General features: G+C 53.0%; 1 protein-coding gene across 1 annotated transcript in view; it reads right to left on the minus strand.

The window, feature by feature from the left end:
• Sin3b (SIN3 transcription regulator family member B) overlaps window positions 1–18,728 on the minus strand; it is a 36,700-nt gene continuing 17,972 nt past the window's right edge. Inside the window, exons 7-19 of the mRNA NM_001415034.1 lie at window positions 17,681–17,770; window positions 17,313–17,431; window positions 14,548–14,755; window positions 14,198–14,314; window positions 12,530–12,768; window positions 11,266–11,449; window positions 8,839–9,382; window positions 8,516–8,685; window positions 4,116–4,289; window positions 3,826–3,918; window positions 1,535–1,629; window positions 1,059–1,263; window positions 1–942 (exon numbers count right to left, since the gene is read on the minus strand). Coding sequence (NP_001401963.1) covers window positions 712–942; window positions 1,059–1,263; window positions 1,535–1,629; window positions 3,826–3,918; window positions 4,116–4,289; window positions 8,516–8,685; window positions 8,839–9,382; window positions 11,266–11,449; window positions 12,530–12,768; window positions 14,198–14,314; window positions 14,548–14,755; window positions 17,313–17,431; window positions 17,681–17,770 — 2,469 coding nt within the window. The 3' untranslated portion in view covers window positions 1–711. The remainder of the gene's footprint in view (window positions 943–1,058; window positions 1,264–1,534; window positions 1,630–3,825; window positions 3,919–4,115; window positions 4,290–8,515; window positions 8,686–8,838; window positions 9,383–11,265; window positions 11,450–12,529; window positions 12,769–14,197; window positions 14,315–14,547; window positions 14,756–17,312; window positions 17,432–17,680; window positions 17,771–18,728) is intronic.

Consider the following 18,728-nt stretch of genomic DNA (forward strand, 5'->3'; position numbering starts at 1 on the left):
TTGCATCAATATTTAACTTTAATGTGCAAATAAATAGAAAAAAAAGCCTACATTCAAAACAGATGCGAAGGAAGTTCAAAGCTGGAACAGAAATTGCTCAAAACATTAAGGAGCTCATCCCAGAAGCATGCAAGGCTGCCTAGGCTCCCCTCTAGAGAAGGGAGGCCCAGAGGGTCCTAGGGGGCTTGGGGTCCCCACGTGCAAAACTCGTCTCAGGAAACTACGATGTGCCCAAGGTGCCCAGGGATCCTTTGAGAGGCACACAGCCAGGCCTGGGCAGGCACACCTGCTCCCCAGTGCCCAGGCCCAGGGTCAAAAAACAAAAAAACAAAAACAAAAATGGCTCAGGACATCTTGGGTTTGGCACGGCGACATGGCCTTGCAGAGGGCAGCTGTAGGGATGGTGGGTGGTTCAGGGGCCCACAGGGAGGTCTCTCCCATGGGAAGCCAGGGGAGCTGCTGCTTCAAAAGTCACAACCACTATGAGCGCAGAAAGTAATAAATACATGTGTGAACGTCATCTCAAACTCTGTGGGGAAGGGCGACCTTACTGGGGACAGATCCTGTTGTTGCCCAGGGTCCGGTCTGCACTGCCAAGAGCTTGCTTGCTTGAGGTCAAGGTGCGACCCCGGGCTCAAAGTGACAAAAACCCTCTTGGGAGCAGGATATGTGGTGCGTGTGGGGTTCTATGCTGGGGGCCCCTCCAGATACTCAGGGTGAGGCAGGGCGGCGGCTGTACTGCACGCGGTAGCGAGTCACCGGCAGCCCGTGAACGTGCGCAGTCTCGCAGAGCGTCTTGCAGGGCACCATGTCCTCCTCTTCCTCACCCATCAGCCAGTCCTGCACCAGCCCTGCAGCCGCCACACTCACATTGTCCTCCAACCAGCGACCATGCCACTCCTCGAAGTGCCGGTGGTGGCGCAGTAACACCAGCGGCTGCACCTGCGGAGTGTGAATCTGTGAACTCCTGGGGCCACCCTGTGGGATACCAGGCTCTGGGTTTTGGGGTGAGGGGCTCATGTGTTCAGGGCGAGGGCAGTTGGGCGTGGATGTGGCACCTGCTTGGCACGGCATAGTGTCCCACGGCGGTACATGTAGTCCTCGGAGTTGACGATGAACACCATCTTGTGCGTGCCCAGGCGGAAACGGCAGTCCACGTCGCAAGCGCTCTCCACGCCCATGAGCCGCTTCCAGGAGCTCTTAGCCTCACCCCGCATGGCACGTACCTGCTCACACTGCCAGCGCTGGAACTTCTTCAGGTTCCTGCAGGGATGGGGCTTCGGGGAGGGGACTTGCAGGCTCCAGAGGCCAGGGAGATGGTGACTGATGCCCACCCGGAGACCAGCATGAGTGATGAGTCATCATCCTACCCTCAACTTCTGGAAGCTTCTCCCAGCAGGGCTAGCGGTTACCCCCTCTGCTTCCTTGGGGGGTGGGGGTAGTTGTCCTGAGATCGCCCCCTGCATTCCCTCCCATGTCATACCTCAAAGCACACCAGGCCCTGGCAAGCAGGCGTGTGGGGCCCTGCTCTCACCTCTGCAGGAACACAGGCTTCAGCAGGAAGCCTTCAGTAGGCGAGTTGGATGCACCCTCAGTCCCCACGTACTGCTCCACATAGCGAGCCAGGTGCTGGGCATGGAAAACACAACCTTGGATAAGGTGGGATCCGCCTCTTATCCTGGATCCCAAATCAGAAGATCATGAGTTTGTACTCCAACCCCAAAACATAAGGGAACTAGCCATGGCTGACGTCTGATGGTGCACACAAAACCCCCGACTCTGCTGTGAGAGAACACTACAGCCTGATGATACTTAGGGCTGGGACCAGCTTGTCACGCCTCTATGTAGGTCGAGGCAGCCGCACAGTGTTCTCACTTGGGAGGTGCACTTAGTACAGGAAGGAAGACAGTGCAGAACATCAGCTGGGGCGTGGCTCAGGGGTGGAGCATCTGCCTAGACTTCCCCAGTGGGGGCTGAGGGAAGAGCCCCTGCCTAGAACATACTTTTCCCCACCCAGGGGGCTAACGGGCATGTCTGGGCATAGAGTGATAACCTAGAATCGCCCTGTGAAGGGTTGGGTAAGTGGCTCAGGAGTAGAGCCTTGCCTAGAGTCTCCTAGGAAGAGGGACACTAACTGAGGAATTGCCTGTCATACTAGAGTGTGGACATGTCTGCCAGTCATTCTGACTCCTAACTCATGGAGGGCCCAGCCTACTATGGGCAGTACCACCCTGCTTATCACAGCAACAAGGAGCAAACCACGACTGTCTCCAGACCAAATCCATGAAATGTTTTCTCTCCGCTTGGGACATGAAAAGGGCAGGGGGTGTGGGCATTACTTGCCTTTGAATGTCGACTTTATGGGGGTGTGAGTGTGTGTTGGGGGGACTAGGTAAGGAACAGAGGCGGTAGGGAAGGAAGTTTTTGGCTGCAGCACACAGGAGTGGGGTCCTACTCTTCTAGGAGGTGTGTGCAGAATGCCCTCAGGTCTAGCCTGTGCTCCCTCACTCCTACCTCTCTGTGCTTAGCCAGTTCAGCTGAGGACAGGAAGGTGTGGCCAGCAGGGTCTTTGCACTTCCTGTACAGCTTGTCTACATGCTGCCTGCCTGGCTCAGAGGAAGGCTGGCGAGGAGGCATGGTCTGGGCCTCCAGGTTGTAGGACCTCATTTGCAACTAAGGCCCACACAGTCAGGGTGAGTTGTGAGGGTGGCAGTCCTCCTTTATATTCTAGTTTTCAGGGTGAGTCTGTTGAGGGTGGCAGTCCTCCTTTATATTCTAGTTTTCAGGGTGAGTTGTGAGGGTGGCAGTCCTCCTTTATATTCTAGTTTTCAGGGTGAGTCTGTGAGGGTGGCAGTCCTCCTTTATATTCTAGTTTGCAGGGTGAGTCTGTGAGGGTGGCAGTCCTCCTTTATATTCTAGTTTTCAGGGTGAGTCTGTGAGGGTGGCAGTCCTCCTTTATATTCTAGTTTGCAGGGTCAGTCTGTGAGGGTGGCAGTCCTCCTTTATATTCTAGTTTGCAGGGTCAGTCTGTGAGGGTGGCAGTCCTCCTTTATATTCTATCTAGTTTGCAGCACTAGGGACAGAGCCCAGGGCCTGGGCTTTTTTTTTTTTTTTTTTTTTTTTTCTTTTGGTTTTTCGACACAGGGTTTCTCTGTGTAGCCCTGGCTGTCCAGGAATTTGCTCTTGGAGATCTGCCTGCTTCAAGTCCTGGGATTAAATGTCAGCAAGCCCTAGGCTTTAAAAAAAAAAACATTCAAGAAAGGACCCCAGTGACACTGCACCCTTCCTTGACCCCCTGGAACAACAAGGACCGCAGGACTGTTTTGCCACATCTGGCAGAAGACACAGGAGAGACACAGAACTATTTAGAAGGCAGAGGTGGGTGATGACGCTACAAGCCAAGAACAGCTGGAGCCTCAGAAGTGGCAGAGGTCACAAGTGGCCTCCCAGCAACTCTAAAGGTTGGGACCTCAGCGCTCCTTCCATTTGGACCCCGGGCTTCCTGGATGAGAGGGTAGGTTCTACTTTAGCAATGTCCTGGTCTATGGTCACTTGTGGAGGTCACAGAAAGGTACTGTGCATCCTCACATCTGAGTAACAGGCACACAGGGACCCTAGAAGGCACCAAGAGGACAGAGGAGGGAACAAGCAGGCCAGGGTCCTCGAACTGCTTTGGGACTCATATGGGTATGCTTTTAGCTGTCCGCACAGTTGGAGACGTGACCAGGACTGTGTCACTGTGATGTGTGGTGTGAGCATAAGCAGGGTCAAGGCTGTAGGGGACAGAACAGCCCAGCTGAGGGCAGACGATGGGAGCAGACTCACCTGTACCTCCACAGGGTCCTCAGCCTGCGCCTCTTCTGTGTCCAGGAGCTCTATGGTCATGATCACCTGGCCTCTGCGCTGCAGGAACATCACCTGGGGAGATGGCCATGGCCTGAGTTGCCATCACTCACCCCTACCCTTTAAGGCCCTGGCACTGCCATGCAAGACAGAGGGACCGGGCAGTGGTCTACAGCCACTCACAGGGGTAGTGACAGTGCCCCTGGCATCCTGCTCAGCTCTCAGTCCTCTCCCAGTGGCCTTGGTCTTCAGCCACAGGCTGAATGTCTCACCTTGAAGCAGTTCTCGTCGGCCATGCAGCGCTCCGCCTTCCACTGGTAGCTGGTCTCCCGTGCAGCACGGACACATCTGGAGGACAGGTTCCCCCCCGCTGCCCCTCGCTGCTGCTCATTCAGGTACAGCTCCACCACCTTCAGACACACGTCGTCACTCACCAGATGGTGCAGCTAGCAGGGAGAGAAAACAAGGCCACAGCTGCCACCCCTGAGACGCAGACACAGTCCCACAAAAGACACAAGTCTGTGACTGAGGACAGGGGGAAAATGAAGTGGTACCAGAAACAGTCTTTTGTTTTTCTTTTTCATTTTTCTAATAGGCAGAGCAAGCAAGACCAGAGCAGACTAAACCAAACTACGTAAGATCAGCACACATGCCTGGGTATAAGGAATGTCCAGAAGAGACAAATGTGCCCTTTGAGAGCACTGACCTCATATAAAACTTCCTTCCACATGTCTGGGGCAATCCTTTCACCCATGCTGTTGGGCAAACACACATCTCAGGGGTAACTGCATGGACCTTCCCCTCCCCTCATCTCTGCATGAGGATACTGAGGAGAACATAGGGAACAGGAATGGGGGTTTAAGAGGCCAGTCCCAGAACTCAGCCTTAGAGCGGACAAGCTGGCCACAGTGCCAGCAGGGTAGCCCTTGGTTAGGGCTAAGGGCCTGGGGCTCATCCTGCTTACTCAAATTAGTCTGCCTTATCTTTTAAAATAGTTTCTACTGTCTGTGACAGGGTGAGGACAAGGGTGTCTGTGTGTATGTGTGTGTGTATGTGTGGTGTGTATGGTGTGCTGTGTGTGTGTGTATGTGTGTGGTATGTGTGTGTGTATGTGTGTGTGTGGTATGTGTGTGTGGTGTGCTGTGTGTGTGTGTGTGTGGTATGTGTGTGTGGTATGTGTGTGTGCTGTGTGTATGGTGTGCTGTGTGTATGGTGTGCTGTGTATGTGTGTGTGGTATGTGTGTGTGGTGTGCGTATGTGTGTGTATGGTATGTATATGTGTATGTGTGGGGTGTGTGTGTGGTGTGCTCTGTGTGTGTGGTGTGCTCTGTGTCTGTGTGTGTGTGGTGTGCTCTGTGTGCGGGGGGGGGGGTATGTGTGGTGTGTGTATGTGTGTGTGTATATGGTATGTGTATGTGTGTGTGGTGTGTGTGTGTGGTATGTGTATGTGTGTGTGTGGTCTGTGTGTGTGGTGTGTGTGTGTGTGGTGTGGTATGTATGGTGTGCTGTGTGTGTGTGTGGTATGTGTGTGTGGTGTGGTATGTATGGTGTGCTGTGTGTGTGTGTGTGTGGTGTGTATGGTGTGCTGTGTGTGTGTGTGTGGTATGTGTATGTGTGTGTGTGGTGTGTGTGTGGTGTGCTCTGTGTCTGTGTGTGTGGTGTGTGCTCTGTGTGTGTATGTGTGTGGTGTGTGTGTGTGGTGTGTGTGGTATGCTGTGTGTATGCATGTGAGTGTGTGTGTGCGTGCTGTGTGTGTGGTGTGCTATGTATGTGTGTGAGCGTGTGTGTGGTGTGTGTGTGTGTGGAGTGCTGCGTGTGTGTGTGGTGTGCTGCGTGTGTGTGTGTGTGTGTGGTTTGCTGTGTGTGCATGTGAGTGTGTGTGTGTGTGGTGTATGTGTGTGGTGTGCTCTGTGTGTGTGGTGTGTGTATGGTGTGCTGCATGTGTGTGTATGTGGTGTGCTGCGTGTGTTTGTGTGCGTGTGCATGTGTGTGTGGTGTGCTCTGTGTGTGTGGTGTGCTGCATGTGTGTGCGGTGTGTGTGTAGTATGCACTGTGTACATGTGTGCGTGTGTGGTGTGTGTGGTGTGCTCTGTGTGTGTGTGCACATGTATATGTGTGTGTGTGGTATGTGTGTGTGGTGTGTATGGTGTGCTGTGTGTATGTGTGTGTGGTGTGTATGGTGTGCTGTGTGTGTGTGGTGTGCTGTGTGTGTGTGGTGTATGTGTGGTGTGCTGTGTGTGTGTGTGTGTGGTGTGTGTGTGTGGTGTGCTCTGTGTGTGTGTGTGTGGTGTGTGTGTGGTGTATGTGGTGTGCTGTGTGTGGTGTGCTGTGTGTGTGTGTGGTGTGCTGCGTGCATGTGAGTGTGTGTGTGGTGTGTCTGTGTGTATGGTGTGCTGCGTGTGTGTGTGTGGTGTGCTCTGTGTGTGTGTGTGGTGTGTGTATGGTGTGCTGAGTGTGTGTGTGCGTGTGTGTGGTGTGCTCTGTGTGTGTGTGTGGTGTGCTCTCTGTGTGTGTGGTGTGCTGCGTGTGTGTGGTGTGTGATGTGCTACGTGTATGTGTGTGTGGTGTGGTATGTGTGTGCATGTGAGTGTGTGTGTGGTGTGTCTGTGTGTATGGTGTGCTGCGTGTGTGTGCGCGTGTGCGTGTGTATGTGGTGTAATCTGTGTGTGTGTGTGGAGTGCTGTGTATGGTGTGTGCACTGTGTGTGTGTGTGTGTGTGTGTGTGTGGTGTGCTGCGTGTGTGAGATGTGCTGCGTGTGTGTGGTATGTGTGTAGTGTGCACTGTGTGCATGTGTGTGTGTGTGTATGTGGTGTGTGGTGTGCTCTGTGTGTGTGTGTGTGTGGTGTGTGGTGTGCTCTGTGTGTGTGTATGTGTGGTGTGCTGCGTGTGTGTGGTGTGCTCTGTGTGTGGTGTGTGTGGTGTGCTGCATGCGTGTGTGTGTGTGTGTGTGTGTGTGTGTGTGTGTGTGTGTGTGTGTGTGTGTGCATGTACACCCAAGGAAGCCAGAGAACCATGGGTGTCCTGCTGCACCTGTCTCCTCATTTCCTTGAGATGGAGGATGGGCTGGAGTCCCCTCCTGAACCTAGAGCCATCCTTATATCCAGCCAGCCCCAGGCATCCTCCTGTCTCTATCCTCCATGGCATTGGGTACATGAGTGTATTGAATAGTTTTATCTCAATCTGACACAAGGGAAAGTCATCTGAGAGGGAACACCAACTGAAAAAAATGCCTCCACAAAACCTGGCTGCAGGCAAGTCTATAGGATATTTTCTTAATTAAGCAGCACCCCTTAATGGTTCTGCTTCAGCTCCTGCCTCCAGGTTCCTGCTCTCTGTTGAGTTCCCACTCGCACTGCTTTTGATGATGAACTGTTACATGGCAGTGAACTGCTAGGTCTTTGTACTTTAACACAGCAAGCACTCCTATCCAGTGAGCTGTCTTCTCAGCCTTGAGAGGTTACTTTAGAAGCTTAGCCAAAAGACCTGGTCTGATCCAATCACCTAATGCCAACAATGAGACTGCTGTCCCAGGGACTATGTCTACTGTCCCCCACCTGGCTGTCCTGACATTGTGTGTGCAGCCCAGCTCTACTTCCCCATCGGCCAGCTATAGCAGTCACTACTGTGGGCAGGGGCAGGAAGGCACAGACTCACTCCTGGATCACACCTATAAAGTTGAGGTGCTGGAGCGGGGAGGGGGCATGTCAATTGCTGGCTGTGACGTGCTGGGCAGGGTGGGCTGGAGAGCAACATAGTACAGGACAGGCTCTCTGGCTCCCCACGAGGACAGCACATCCAAACATCCCACAGTGGTCACAAGAGGTCAGACCTCGAGCCACTGGGGGAAATGCAACATGAGCAAACGTCCACAAAGGGCATGACCTCGCCTACCATTAGGAGGCGCCACTGCCCCATGGCAGCCCATTGCAGACGGAGCCCAGCAGGTGCAGGGATGGAGAAGAGAGGCCACTGGCAGCTACTTCCACACAGCTTGAAACCTCGATGCCATCAGGGTGTGGAAGTTTTGCACATGGACACCTGCTGAGTGGCCCCTGGAGACCTGAGTACTGTCTGTGTACTTTACATCAGAAGGCCTTGGAGGCAGTACTTGGCACAGTGGAGAGTACTTGCCTAGCACACTCAAGGCCCTGGTTTCCATGCCCAGCACCAAAATGGAAAAACAAGTTCTTGGGGCCAGTGAGGTGGCTCAGCAGGGAAAGGCTTGCAGGCCAGCCTGACAGCCCGAGCTCCACCCCTGGACCCACACAGGAGGAGGAGAGAAGCATGTCCTGTCATGTCCACACACACATAAATGGATAGATATACGTAATAAAAAGGTCTCTAAGCCCTGGGAGAAAACAGCTTTCTAAAGCACTTCTGTGAGTGACTGGGTTCAGAAGACTCCTCCCCAGATGGCCCAGCTTTGTGGTGAGACTCTCATTTTGCATGGTGGCACAGGTGGGGTACAGGGCCTTAGAAACGGTTACAGTGCTAAATGTTATGAACTATGGACGCACTTTAAGGGGTCAATTCTGTTGTGTCAATTTCACCTCACTGAGAGAAAAGTGTAGACTTGCTGTGTGGACCCTGTGTTGAAAGGACGAGTTTCCAAGGTGACAAGGACAGATAAGGAGAGCTCCCCTAAGCCTGCCTTCCCCTGGGCAGCCTCACCTGGCGGGCAATGTTTTGCACCAGCTTGTCCATGGTGAAGCCAATGTAGGCATGGATGGTGAACATCTCACGGAGTGTGTCCTCATACTGCGTGGGGTCGATGCTCCCCTCCAGTAGGCTCCGCACCATGTCCAGGAAGGCCGGGTAGTACTCCTCCAGCTCCACCTCACCTGGGGAAGGAGGGTGGTCTCTTGAGGAAAGGAGCACAGACTCCCTGGGGACTCATTCAGGAGGCCCCGGCCCTGGTCCACCACCACCCTACCCTCCATTAGGGTGGCCTAAAGGGACAGAGGCTAGCCCAGAGCCTCGGCCCAGGCACTCACTGGGCTGCTTGAGTCGCAGCTCCATGGCAGGGTCTGTGGCCTTCTCACGGCGGCCCTCACACAGCAGCTGCTCCCTCTCCTGCTCTCGCCGGTGCTCCAGCAGCTGCTTCTGCGCCTGCCGGTAGATCTTGAGCAGGCGAGCACACAGCGTCTGGTGCAGCCGCAGGAAGAAGTACCAGTTGTTGTTGGCGAAGAACAGGCTGTATACGTCGTCCAGGGCCTTGGGTGGCTCTGGTGTCGCATCTGTGGGAGGCTTCTCATCCGTGGGCCGGCGGCGCTCAGGCTCAGCGCTGTCCCGGTCTCGCTCATCCGCAGAGTCGTCGGAGGTGGCAGGGCGCTGCTGTGAGAAGAACAGGCTGGGCAGGAAGCGGTGAAGCAGCTGGCGGATAGTGCCCTGGTCCTCTTTCTGAATGGCTGGCTGTCGCTTCACATAGTAGCTGATGAGTGCCGCTGCGTCCTCTAGGATCTGCCGATCCTCGTACACGAAGATGAGGTGCGGCTCGCTGGAAGGTGCACTACGGCCCTCGGAGTGCTGCTCCTGGTGCTGCAAAGTGTGGCCGTCAGCAGGCATGGCCTGCGAATCACCCAAGCCCCCCCCCCCCTCCAGCATAACAGCCAGTCTCCTCAGAAGGGATGGGTAACCTTGGCACACCCCACAGGAGTAAGGGTCATTTATGCAACCTTCCTCTCAATTCACAGGATCACAACTGCCTTGCTAGGGTCCAGCCCTCAGCCGGCCTACAGCTCTCAACTGGGCAAACCAAGGTTCTCTCACTGCAGGCGGATGTTAGCACTGCAATGATATGAGCGGCTTCCGACAGATCTGGAGTAAGGTCTTCCTTCAGTGAGGTGAGCTCAGAGTTTAGAGGGGCTCAGGAGCCTCCCACCATCTGTCACTCAAACACTTAGCTCCACTACTCCACAGGGCTCAGCTGCCCCTTCCCCACTCCATTAAAACAGCTTGCCACCTGCTCCGGTCCTTAGCCAACAAGAGATGGGTGGGGGGGTCTCCCCCAGGCTCTTGGAGACCTTAGCCCTTGGTCTGCTGTCTGTAGCCATCTCCTGGGCCAGACTCCTCCTGCTGTGTACGCGGCCTTCGAGCATGCTGGCTGCTCACTGTCCGGGTGATTCTCTTTCCATGCACTGTCCCTTAATGCTGATCTGGACAATGGCTTTCCAAACCCAAAGGTGACCACTACTTGCTCCTCCCTCAACCCAAGGAGCGGGCTCTGCACTTAGCCCCTCGAGTGTCGGCACCAACTCCAGGCACTACCTCTTTAGACGTAGACAGGGCTGAGTATCTTAGCTCTCAGTGGTCAGTGCACTGCCAGCTTCTGGGGGTCCCTCAACACCATCTCTGGCAGGATCCAGTTTGCCAATTTGGAGACCTTACTCCCTAACTGAAGGCCAGGAAGCTCAACTCAGAACTTAGAGACCCATGACCAGAGCCATGGTGGGCCCCATACCCTAGCCACAACAGTGCCTCAGCCCAGCCTGGGGCTCCTCTGGCCTTCCGAGACCCTTGTTTTGCTCAGGCCACAGTGCTTTGTCAGCTGGGCCATTTGAAAAGAGGAGCCACACATTTCTCGGCTCCTGCCCTGACACCCCTCAAGATGAACCCAGAGCTAAACCAACCCTCTCTTCCCATGTTGCCTTTGGTCATGGAGCTTACCACAGCGCAGGAGCAAATTAGATTTGTTAGAATTTGGAAACCAAGTGTCCAAAGGGTTTGGTCCTCCTTGGTAGAGCCCATCACACCATGAGGGCTCATGGACAGGTGACATAAGGGTGGCTCCCCTAACAAGTATTATTAGGAAGCTGGGCAGGCTGCCTGTGACTGACCTGAGATTTCCCTTCACCTTCATGTTCCCATCTCGCTAGAGCCTAAGCAATGGAGGAGCTAGGCAGCTATGAGCTGAAATTTCTAAACTCATGAGCCAACACCAGCCTTCTTGTTGTTGAATGGTTTCTTTCACATGCTTGTCATAGGAATGGAGACTGATTTACTAATATATGGACACCTCAAAACTCTTTTCCTCCATGTGGTTATCTGAATTTCACCCCAGGCCTCAAATTAGGCAAGTGATCTACCCCACATTACCACCTCTGCCTTCAAAGGTCAGGCCATGGGGGCTGCAGAGATGGCTCAGGAATTAAAGGTACTTGCTGCTCCTACAGACGACCTGAGCTGATCTCCAGCAGCTCACAGCACCTGTGTCTAGCTCTAAGGGGCTAACACACCTCTGACCTCTGAGTGACTTACGTACAAACAAAAACTCAATCCACACAGCAGAGAGCAAGCCCAGGGAAAGTCTAGCAAGCAGCAGCCTTTCACACCTCAGTTTCCCCACCACTAAGGCAAGCAAGGGCTGTATGGGTGTGGGTCCAGGTATGAGAAGGTTGGTGGTCCCTACCCGCATGCCTCACCTCATCGTAGACGCTTTCAATCTCATTGAGCAGGCTCTTAGAGCGCAGAGCCTTGGTGTCATTCTGCTTGAAGTTCACGGCCTGGTGGTCCAGGGACTTGAGGTATGCTTTCTCGTACTGCTCACGCCAGATCTTATTGAAGCCCTGCTGGGCCTCCCGCCACTCCTCCTCCTTGGCCTTCAGCCTGTAGGGAGACCCTTCTGTGAGCCCAGGAGAAGGGCCCAGCTTCCCCATAGCAAGTACACATTTGGTCTGCATGGCACAGAGCAAGCCAGCATGAAGGAGGCTAAGGCAGAAGGATGTCCAGTCCTGGCTGGCCTGGGTGACAGTGAGAAGCCCCATCAAAAACCAACAACGGGGGGTTGGGGATTTGGCTCAGAGGTAGAGCGCTTGCCTAGCAACCACAAGGCCCTGGGTTTGGTCCCCAGCTCCGAAAAAAAAAAGAAAAAAAAAAAAAAAACAACAACAACAACTGCCTGGCATGGTGGTGCAACAATGTCTTCCCAACACTTGAGGACCTGGAGTCAGAAGGCTCCTTAGGCACATGTAAGTCCAACGCCAGCCTGGGTTACATAAGACACAAACAAGCAAACGCCTCCCACAGGGAGAGGGGGAAGAAAGGGGAAGTAGTCCTACACAGCCAACATGGCTGCTTAAAATTTTTTTTATTTATAATTTTGTGTGCATGTGTGTGCTGTGTACATGTTTGTATGCGTACCACATGCATATGGTGACCCTGGGGTTACAGACAGCTGTGAGCTGCCATGTGGGTACTGGCCATTGGACAGAGTCCTCTGAGAGAGCAGCAGTGCTCCTAAATGCTAGCCAGCTCTCCAGCAATCTCCTCCCAGACACCCAGCGGCCCCCACAGCTCTGTCACTGACCCTACTGAGCATCCCAGCTCAGACCTATGGCGGAGCACAGAGCTCCATGGCATGTCAGTAGACAGTGGGCTAGGGGCCCTTGGGTCAGTCTCAATCCACCCTTTGCATCCAGGTCTCAACCAGACCTAAGTGGACACAGAGCACATGTACTACCATAGGTGCTGTGAGTCACCAAGAGGTCATGGACAGGTCCATGGATGTATGTAAGCAAAGGTGAGACTGCACGTCCGTACCTGGAGATGAATGAGACCACATGAGATGCCCAGGAGCCTGGCTGTCAAGACTCTGCTCAGGCCTAAGTCAGCTGGAGGCTGACCTGAAGACAGAGTCAACTGACTCCATCATTCAGGAACCCAGAAGGGAAGTACAGGAGGGGGTACCTTTTCAGGACGACAGGCACGGCGGTGGCGGGGTTCCTCTTCAGGCTCTCAATGACCTCCGGGGCCTTGTCTCCGTAGATGCGGTGTATGGCACGGCGCTGAATCACCTCCGAGGTGCCGCCCAGGCAGTCATCCAGGCGGAGCTTCTCCTGGTCCTCAGGAGCCATCCTCGACAACTTCTTCTGCACACTCTCCAGCACTCGGATGGTGGCCAGGTTGGTCTCGAGGACAACGTCCAACTGCAAAGAGGAGGCAGGCATGGTCAGAACTGGGGACTGGTGGGTGGTTAGAAGCTGTCAATGGAGCCAGTAAGTGTGGGTGTCTGTCTACCAGAGCACACCTATGTGGGAGGGCAGCATTCCAGTGACAGCCGTGGCACATATCATCATGGAGGTGGGGCGGGTAACAGTCACATAGGCTCACTCTCTCTCCCTCCCCCTCCTTTCCCTCCCTCTCTCCCCCTCCCCCTATCTCTCTCTCCCCTACAGTCTGATCACCTGCCACATTGAAGTTTAGGAGTGGGTGTGTCAGTATTAATGGGAGCAGGAAGATTGTGTTCTAAGAAAACTTTGCCTCAAACAGAACACAGGACCTGGTGCGCCAGCCTCAGACTGTCGGGTGGGTGGGAATGTTTAGGAACGGGGTTATAAGCCACGACTGGCCTCCTCTATGTCCCAACCACCATGGGATACCATAAGCAGGCTTTGCCAAGTATGGCACATTTGAATTACACTTCCCAGCAGCTGCTGGACTCTAGTTCATAGAAACTGTCTTGTCCATGGGACTTGTCACAGCAGAAGCTGGAAGCACACACACACAGAGGAAATGGGTGGAGGGCACACACGGTCAGCCATCCTAGCACTTGGAAGGAGGATCACAAGTTTCACACCAACCGGGGCTGCAAAGAGAGACATTTCAGACTGAAAGGCAAGGCTGCGGAGCTGGCTCAGGGTAAGAGCTATGGCCGTCCTTCCAGACGACTGCAATGTAATTCCCAGCACCCACATGGTGGCTCACAACTGTTCCTAACTCCAGTTCCAAGGGATCCAATGTCCTTTACTGGCCTCTGTGGGCATCAGACCGACACACAGGCAAACACCCACATACATAAAATAAAAGTAAATCTAAAAAAGAAAACAAAACAAAACAAAAAGACATGCAGGTATAAGCTTGTAAAAGGGAAATCAGGATGAAATGAAGGTGCTTCATTGTCTGTCCCCAGGAGGGGCACTTGGTTGGGTCTGAAGAACTCAATTACAACTTCAGTAAGAAATGATGCTAACTTAGCCTGGCAGTGGTGGTGCACACCTTTAATCCCAGCACTTGGGAGGCAGAGGCATCAGTCTCTGAGTTTGAAGCCAGCCTGGTCTACAGAGTGAGTTCCAGGACAATGAGAACCACACAGAGAAACCCTGTCTTGAACAATCAAAAAGTAAAAATTAAAAATAACGCTACCTTAGTTTCAGTTAACTACCCACTGTCTTCAGCTGAAAGGAAGGGGTTAACGCTGTGCTGCAGCTCAAGAGCTGGCAGAGCTGGCAGCCAGGGGCTGATCACAGCGCTGGCACACTTTTGTGACAGGGAGAAGAGACTACAGGACTAGGCTATACAAGGAAGGTGCTGGGCTCGGAGGACAGCAGCTCAGGCAGCCAGAGGTGTTTCACCTACTTCAAATCGCTCATCCTCACAGCGATGCAGCTGCTCCTCATAGGGCGTCTTCTTGGAGCTGACAAAGGTGGAGTCTTCAGACCAGGATGGGAAGGAGACCCATGTATCATTCAGGACCTGGACCAGAGGACAAGATGTCACTAAGTACACTTGGGGACAGGGCAGAAATGAACAGTGATAAAGATGACCAAGTCCCCACGCCAGTGTGAGCTGTAAGCACTACCATCCAACAGGACATGAAGTTCAGGTGGCCTCTGCTGACATGCCCCAGTATCAAATGTCATCAGGGGTCTGGACCCTGGCCCATGGCTGTGTGCCATAAAGGGCTGACCTGTACCCCAAGGTGCTACCTCCTTGCAGATGGCAGTCCTTCCGCTGCACTTGGGCTGCTGGTAGGTCTTGGGAAGTGCCCGGTAGCTGGATCCTATTCGCTTACAAGATGCATAATCAATTTCTCTGCTTATGCCGTCTCCAGACCGGTCACTCATAGGTGGTGCAAAGGACAGCTCTTTCACTCCCAGGAAGGACTTGAACTGTGCGAAGAGTTCTGGAAATTTCCTTCAAAGACAGACAGAAAACTTTAAGTGGACACTGGACCATTTGAAAATGTTCTAGAGTCATAACAACAGCCTTGAAGATAGGGAACTTCAAGGATGGCCTGAGTCAGAACTCAGTGTTAGGAAAGGGAGGAGGGTTCTCTCCTACCAACACCAATCATGGTCCTATAGCTATAGACCTTTGCCAGCTGCACTAGGCCACAGCCACAAAGCACACTGGGAATAACCTCTGTGAGTCTCACTGCCTGGATTTTCTGTCCCTTAACTTAAAAAAAGTAAGAGGGAGCTAGAGAGATGGCTCGATGGTTAAGAGCACTGGTTGCTCTTCCAGAGGACCAGGGTTCAATTCCCAGCACCCACATGGCAGCGTACAACTGTCTATAACTCCAATTCCAGGGAATCTGACAAACTCAGACATACATGCAGGCAAAACACCAATGCACATGAAATAAAAATTAATTAATCAACTAAAAGAAGAAAAGAAGAAAACGAGTAGAGCAGCACATGTCTTCCATCCCATAACTCGAGAGGCAGATCTGGGTAGATCTTGTTAAGTTTTAGGCTAGCCTGGTCTACAGAGCATGTTCCAGCACAGCCAGGATATGAGACCCTATCTCAAAACAAACAAACAAACAAACAAAAAAAACCACTCAAGTGTCCCATGGGCCCTGTGACCAGCCAGCCCATGTGCCCAATCTGTGTTTACAGCCAATCTGTGCCCAAGCCACAGTCTGGAATTGAACCGAGTTCTAGGCTAGACATGACCTCCTTTAAGTTATTCAAAACACAGACAGACACCAGCCTTGACCCCTGAGCCCACACCCCCCAAGCCCTGGACATTAGCCCCTTCTGGTCACTGGCTGTACCCAAGCCTGGGCAGAGCACCCCTGCTCCTCCCTATTCCTCAGAAGGTCGCAGGCATCACAAAGTTCCCCGAGGATGCTGGAGTCCTGGGGTGGGCCGGGTCAGTCTCCCTTCTACTGTTTTCTGGTGACTCCAATGGCTGCTATAGCCTAAGGAGGATGAAACTGAACTCCAAACTCAGAAGTCAAAGATGGGCCATTGCCCTTGACCCAGGCCAGGTGGCACACACTGCAGCCACAGACTGTTTCTGCAAAGCTTTGTTGGCACCCAGCTCTGCCTCACTTTCTTGTTTCTGTCCATGGCTGCTCTAGAGGACAGAACGGAGAACAGCTGTGTCCACCAGGGCTGTCTTCCCAGGTGAATTTTCCCTCCTTCATGAGTTCGACCTCTCCCCACAAAGGCCCTTGTGGTTCATTCTCAGAAGTAGGGATGGAAACAGGATGCGTGTTAATGGGACACTTTACAGCAACTGACATCCAATGCCACCTTGGTTTCTGCTAATTTTTTTTCTGCTAATTTTTTTTTCTGCTAATTTTTTTATGTAGTACCTACTGTTTGTATCCCATGTGTGCAGGGAAGGCACATGTGACACACAAGTCAGCAGACTGTCAACTACAGGAGGGTCACGGGAAATATGTGCAACATAGTACACATACATGCAAAACGGAGAAAAACAGGGAAAGACAATATCATTAATAGGAATGTGCAGTTCAACACAGCACACACCCAGCTGCGCCCTCTTACATCAGGAGGGGTGCCAGGAAGCCGGCCAGCATCCTGCAAAAAGATGGAACTATGCATCACCAGTCCCCAAACGTCCACGTCGACAGCTTGTGACCACAGGTAAGACGTCTACTGCCATAAAACCAAGTCATAATCTGAGCCATGGGAAGTCAAGGGCACTGCCCACACACAGTGGACAGGGTCACTCTGGACCCTGGGAGGGTCAGCTCTACTAGGGCCATGCTCTCTCGGAGTCATTCTTTTACAAACGTGAGCCCATCAGCAATAACGGGAGGACAACTTTAATTATCAAAGAAAACTACAGGTAGGCAAGATGGGCCAACGGGTAAAGGTGCTTGCTGCCAACTTTGATAACCTGAGTTAGTTTCCTGAGACCCACATGACGGGAGAGAAACCACCCAAAGAGGACATTTCTGGCATCTCTGGAAACTCAGTTTTGTCACATGATGTTTTGCTGAGGCAGACATGTGAGAGGACATGTGGCGTTTACGAAGAATATGAACATGACCTACAGACAGCAGAGTGAGGCTCTGGTTTGGTATGCCAGGTTAGTCTTCTGCTCTTCACCTGGCTTCAAGGTGATGATTTCAGCAGAGCTTGGTGGTTACTTCTGGATCAAACTGCCTGCCATTGCTGATTTGTGACTGCGGAATAGCCCCAAAGGACTACTTCTAAACAAGTCTACAACCCCTGCTTCCCACTAACTTTTCCTTTCTACTACCTCTGGTGGGCTAAAAGGGAGGCTGAGGCATTTAAGAACACTTATTAAAGTAGGGTGGGTAAGCCTACACCCACCCAGGAACTCGTCCTCTGGCCTGTGCCTGTGCACACACAGGAAATAAACTGATGTTTAAAGCAACAGATCACATAAACAAACATTATGGCTCGCTTGCCCTGCGTCTGGCTGGGACAGGAGGAAGCCCGGGAAGTAGGAGTTGGGAGCCACTCACCCCAGGAATGGACTGACAAGCTGCAACAGCTCAGACCCAGACACCAGCTCCTGGTTGAAGAGCGCGATGCAGCGCAGAAAGTTCTCGTACACCTCCTGGCTCTTCAGCACCCTGCGCACCTGTGGGGATGAGGAGACACGGACACTAGACACAGCTGTAAAAGGCGTGTGTGCTGGGCACTGCAGAAGCCACACAGGGTGTCTTGTGTGGAGGGACATGTGCATGACCCTGAACCTTCTGGACTGGCTCTTCGGTCTATGCTGCCCTCTCCCACACACCACAGCAGCCCTGCTTCCGGGGCCCCACAGAAGGACTTGGCAGGAAGCAGCTGTCTCCAGATGGAAAGGGCCTCAGAGAGCCTCGCTCACCTTGTCAAAGAAGGAGAATTCCTGCAGTGTGCCGTATTTCCCCACGGCAGCGATGGACAGGTCTTTGGTGCCTCTGAGCTTCATCTTCTTCTGCAGAGAGAAACCCTTGGCTTAATGGTGTGCCCTCACCATGAGGACCAAGGATGCATGGAACCTGGGGAAGCTTTAAATGTACTGGGCAGGATCCTGTCTCAGGCACCCTAGGGATTATCTGGCTGCCCAGCATCAGGGGCTTGCTGCTCCCTCCTTGGGCTTGTGGGAGGTAGGGCCCCTAACTCTGGACCTGAACAGTAGCACCCTGTCAGATCTGCGGTGGAACGTGGTGGCTGAGGACACTTGGGAGGCTGCAGAGAACAAGATCTGAGCTACAGACATATGCAGTAATGGTCCAAGCCCCACAAGAGCCAGGGAAAACTTGCGGCTCCGCATGATTTGACAGCCGCTGGGGAAACAAACCAGGGTCTCATGCATGTGCAGTGAGTTCTGGAGAATTAGAGCTACAGGCCTGACAAGGACTGGGCAGGTGCTTAAAGGGGAAATGGAACCAAGGCATGGTGAATGCTCCATAGATACGGAACTTATATTAAGACCTCACACAAACTGGAAGACAATGACTGGGGAAATGGAACCCAGGACTTTGGGCATGCTCAGAAGATACTGGAAGAATCAAGAGCATCACGCATTCCACAACTCTGTGAAATAGACTCTAGGACCCTGTGCATGCTCAGTAGACACGGTCTGAGAAAATGAAAGCCAGGGCTTCACGCATGTTCAGAAGACATTAACTGGGGATCAGTAAACCAGGTCCTTGTCTGGGGTTGGTTGACAGTGAGTGGAGAAAGGCGGTGCGAGCACCAAGGAAATACCCTGGAGCTGTGTGCATGCTCAGTACATGTTAGTGACGATGGGAGCCTCAGGTGCTGAGGCTGAACTCAGGGACCCGAGATAGCACTGTGCCAGAAGGCCATTCCCCAGCCCTTATCCCGAACTCAGACACAGAAACCAGTTACTATCTATCCTGTGGACCAGATGATGACTGGTAGGCAGG

The sequence above is a fragment of the Rattus norvegicus genome, chromosome 16 (genome assembly GCF_036323735.1).
Source record: "Rattus norvegicus strain BN/NHsdMcwi chromosome 16, GRCr8, whole genome shotgun sequence".
NCBI lineage: Eukaryota > Metazoa > Chordata > Mammalia > Rodentia > Muridae > Rattus > Rattus norvegicus.